The sequence below is a fragment of the Muntiacus reevesi genome, chromosome 4 (assembly GCF_963930625.1).
Source record: "Muntiacus reevesi chromosome 4, mMunRee1.1, whole genome shotgun sequence".
Lineage (NCBI taxonomy): Eukaryota > Metazoa > Chordata > Mammalia > Artiodactyla > Cervidae > Muntiacus > Muntiacus reevesi.
Genome location: NC_089252.1, coordinates 59,962,559 through 59,967,356, shown reverse-complemented (window position 1 = coordinate 59,967,356; position 4,798 = coordinate 59,962,559). Strand labels below are relative to the sequence as shown.

The window sequence follows — 4,798 nt, the reverse complement described above, 5'->3', positions numbered from 1 at the left end:
CTGTGCCACCGGGAGGCCTAAATAGACCAATATGTGTGTGTTTTAGTCACTCATCCATGCCCGACTTTTTGTGACCCCATGGACCAGGGCTCACCAGGCTCTTTGGCTATGGGATACTCCAGGCAAGAATACTGGAGTGGGTTGCCATTTCCTTCTCCAGAAATAGGTCAGTACTAATGCCTAAATATAGTTTTTAGAGAAACAACTTAAGATACTCAAATATTTTGACTGATATATAATGTACATAAAGGAAAAATCAAACAAACAAACAAAAAACTTTTCCTCCTGATATGGTTGACAAGTTTTGAAAAATAGTTTGGAAATTATTAAGCCTCCCATATCTAACAAATTGTCATTGCCTTAGCAACATTTGGAAATGCTGACTTTTATAACTTTTTACTGTTTTGAGTATTGTGGTTAGAATTATCTGGCCTTTATTAATTTTAGAGAGCAACAACAATGCTGTCTGGTTTTGTCATTGAATTTCTATGTGATATTCATTTTAAATACAGTGAAATATCACAAGGTAATGACCTGACACATTCTTTCAAGTCTCATAAGTGAATTACAAAAGGGAAAAAAATGACAAAAAAGGGACTTATTAATTTAATATTCTCTCTAATTTGTCAGAGAATACAAAATATTACATACCACTGACCAAATGTGTACCCTATTTGACAAAAAATTTCTCTTGAATCACTTTTTTCATTACTCTTTTAACATCTTTGTTCCGAAGGCTGTAGATCAAAGGGTTTAGCATAGGACTCAGAAAAATATAAAAAACAGCTACAATTTTGCCCTGTTCCACAGATGTCTCGGAAGGGGGCCTCAGAAACATGCAGAAGCGTGTCCCATAAAATACAGTGACAGCTGTCAAGTGAGACCCACAGGTGGAAAAGGCTTTGCTCCTCCCTTCTGCAGAGTGGATATGTAGAATGACTCTAAAGATGAAAATGTAGGAGATGAGGATGATGGTGAGAGAACACGTGAGGTTGAAACCAGCTCCCACGAACATGGCAGTCTCTTTGACATAAGTATCAGAGCAGGCCAGGACTAAGAGTGGTGGGTCCACACAGTAAAAGTGGTTGATTTCGTTGGGTCCACAGAAGGAGAGATGGAGCATGAGGATGGTCTGGGTAAGACCATTTGCAAAGCCATAAATATAAAATGTAGCAATGAAAGAGAGGCAGACACCTCGGGACATTTTGATGCCATATAACAAGGGTTTGCAGATGGCCATGTAGCGGTCATAGGCCATCACTGTGAGCATATAGCATAGGCCATCACTGTGACCCCAAGAAAATGGAAAAGTCAAACTGTATAAAGCAACCAAGGAAGGAAATAGTTTTTCTCTCAGACGAGAGACTGACCAGCATCTGAGGAGTGACAGTGGTGGCATAACAGAGATCTACAAAAGAGAGGTGGCTGAGGAAGAAGTACATTGGAGTCTGAAGCTTTGAGTCACTTCTGATTAACAAAATCATGTTCATATTGCCGATGACTGTGATCAGGTAGATGACTAAGAAGACCACAAAAAGGACAGGCTGCAAGTCAGCTCTATCTGTCAGTCCCAGGAGGATAAACTCAGTCACCTCTGTGTAGTTTTTCTTTAACATCGTGTTTGCTCAGCTTCCAATGATGTCTAAAGTAAAGGAAATTAAAATGAATTGGTCCCTTGTCATTTTTCCATTACTCACATCATGTCACCTGAGCCCAATTCCTTTCAAACTCGTAAATACATGTGGTATAAAGACATAATATAGCGGACTTCCCTGGCACTCCAGTAGTTAAAACATCACCTTCTAGTGCAATGCATGAGTGTTTAATTCCCAGTTATACAGCTAAGATCCACGATGCCTCAAGGCCAAAAAACCAAAACATAAAACTATACTAATAATGTAACAAATTCAGTAAAGATTTTATAAATGGGCCACATCAGAAAGTACTTTAAAGACCAAAATAAGCTAGTAAGCATGAGCTACATATTTTCGATATCTAACTTAACACAGTTTCTTTGCATAAAGGCAATCATATTTTCAAATGCTTCTCTGCTATTCTTTTCATAGTTGAAAAGTTTTTATCTTTTCTAGAAAACATTAGCATGAATTGACCACTGATATTGACCAACTTTAAATATTGTTTCTCTTTGAAATTATGTTCCTTTGTTTTTACTATAATTTTGATGTGGTATCTAAATCATCAGTAATTGAAACTCACTTTTTCACAGGTGATTGGGCTTAAGTAAGAGGAATAGATACATCTTTATAGAAGCAGTGTCTGTCTACCTCCTACTCTAACCTCAAGGTCATTTTAAAGATAGCCCATCACCTTGTGATGTGTGTTCCTTTTATCCACTCTTGCCTATCTCTGGTGGCTCTCACCAAGTCTTACTTAACTTTTAAGACATTTCAAGATATCCTTGTCTTTCTATATTACAGTCAATTATTGAGGGAAAAAGTTGATTCCTGGGGTACAAAATAAACCAAATTTTTTTTTTCAAAAACAGGTAAGCAATTAGTACATAAGTAATATGTGTATATTTTTATACATACACATGTTAACTATTAAATGAAGGAGCAATAATGTATTAAACATATTGTTTAGGGAGCAAAAATTTATTAAATATATTTAACACATTGTTGGAGAAGTAACTGAGATACAGGAAGAATAACAGAAAAGCAGGACTTGGCAAGGGCCACAAAATAAATTTATAATTATTGATAAACTGGATGCTATAAGGCATGAGACTCTTGGAAAAAATCCAGAGGAAACAATTCATAATCTTGAAAATAAGATATGATCCTGGGGTGGGAAAACTGACCCCAGACTGTTTCTCAACTGGCATCTCAGAGTCACATGTTTTATGTATCTGGTAGAAAATCTATAGATAAGAATATTAGCCTATTAGTCTTAGTTACTGATTTGTTATTGATTACTGTTTCCTGATTACTCAGTGGTTAATGATCATTTTGATCTTTGGCCCTGAAGTCCACATGAGTTATAGTTTAACTCCCTGCATATTCTTTCATTCACGGCTGAAAGTATAATAAAGCTGGCTTGGATTCTGTTTTGGCACCTTCACTTTGGAGCAGTGTTGGTCCCCTGATCCTCGCTTTTCTCTGAATTCTTGTGTCTCGTTTTTCATTCTCTTGCCGCATTGCGCTTTTGGAAACCCTGCTTGTTGAGCTGGTCTCCACAAGTGGCGCCCGAACAGGGACCCGAAAGTGAATCCAGCCTTCAAGGCTAGCTCCTAAATGGCAGAGAAGGCAGGGAAATCCGGCCAACTCGGTGGACAAGAAAAGTACTTGGTAAGTACACCCCTGTGGATTTGTCAGTCAGGGTAACAATGGGGAAAAATCCTTCTGAGCATAGTGACTATATGCAAGTATTAAGAACTTTGTTTAAAAGTTCGGGGGTTGAGATTTCTCACTCCTCTTTTAAAAATTGTTTTGTGCCATTGAAAAATATTATCACTGGCTAGATCCAGATAAAGGGACTCTGAGACATGAATAATGACAAGAAATTATGCATTGCCTGAGCCGTGCCTACCAACGCGGTGAAAAGAGTCCTTTGTCTGTATGGTCAGTAGGGAGTCTTATTAACACAGCTTTAAGACCACTATAATCCGAAACCTCGGATTCAGGAGATTCTGTAAAACAAATACAAGAACAAATGGAGAAAATGAATTTATATGATAATGTAGGTGATGAGAAAGAAAAACAATCAATATAAATGAAAAATAAGAGACAAAAAAAAAAAAAATGATAGAAGTCAAGAACAGCTCTTTCTCGCTCGACCAACTGCACTTTTGGTCGAGCCCCCTCCATTCAATCCTGAAACCCCTGAGATAATAGATTTGCTTTTAAACCACAGATAACTGCCTAATAAAATGACACCTTTACAAAAGGGAGTTCGTATGACACAGTTGCAGGGAGATGAAGTTGCTTTAGTTCTCCCTGTTGCTATAACTCAAATCCCACCAGATCCTCAATTTCTACAAGGAAAAATGCATTATGATTATAATGCCATACCATTTAAAATCGTAAAGGAGATAAAACAGACATGTACCCAATATGAAACTAATTCTCCTTATACCATGGGACTAATTCAGGGACTTTCACAAGCTAAATGGTTAATTCCTTATGATTGAAAAATGATAGCTAGAACTTGCCTTTCCACCTCAAAATTTTTACAATTTAGGACCTGGTGTCAAGATGAGACAAATCAACAAACTCGCAATAATGAGACAGCCAATCCTCCAGTTAATATAACACTTGCTCAATTAATGGGTAGTGGGACACATTTTGACATTCAAGCTTAGTTACAATTTGATGATCAATAAACTTGCTCAAGTGAAAATGATATGTTTAAAAGCCTGGGGGAAAATAAATCCACCTGGACAAGCCTTGATTTCATTTACCCAAATTAAACAATCAAATGGGGAACTTTATGTAGATTTTATTGCCAGGCTATGTCAAAATTTAAATAAAACAGTCTCACAACCTGGTTTGAGAGATATGCTGATGCAAGTTCTTGCTTATGACAATGCTAACTCAAACTTTAAGAAGGTGATGCAGCCTCTCAAAGCACAGGGTGCCCCTCTGAAAAATATCTTGAAGTTTGCCAGGATATTGGATCAGAACCACATAAAACTTCTGGCTCAAACATTGTCTAAGGCTACTAAAAGACAGATATAAAATGTCATCAATATGGAAAATTAAGACACATTAAAAAGGTTTGTAAAGGAGAAAATTCAAAACAGACAAAAAAATGATGTCAAAATTCCAGGATTATGCCC

General features: G+C 37.0%; 1 protein-coding gene across 1 annotated transcript; it reads right to left on the bottom strand.

Moving 5' to 3' along the window:
* Nucleotides 1–670: 670 nt before the first annotated feature.
* LOC136167442 (olfactory receptor 5M5-like) lies at nucleotides 671–1,616 on the bottom strand. The gene is made up of 2 exons (XM_065935018.1): nucleotides 1,316–1,616; nucleotides 671–1,281 (listed from the first exon to the last, which is right to left on the bottom strand). The coding sequence occupies exons 1-2, from the start codon at nucleotides 1,614–1,616 to the stop codon at nucleotides 671–673; spliced, it is 912 nt and encodes a 303-aa protein (XP_065791090.1).
* Between the last annotated feature and the right edge of the window lie 3,182 nt (nucleotides 1,617–4,798).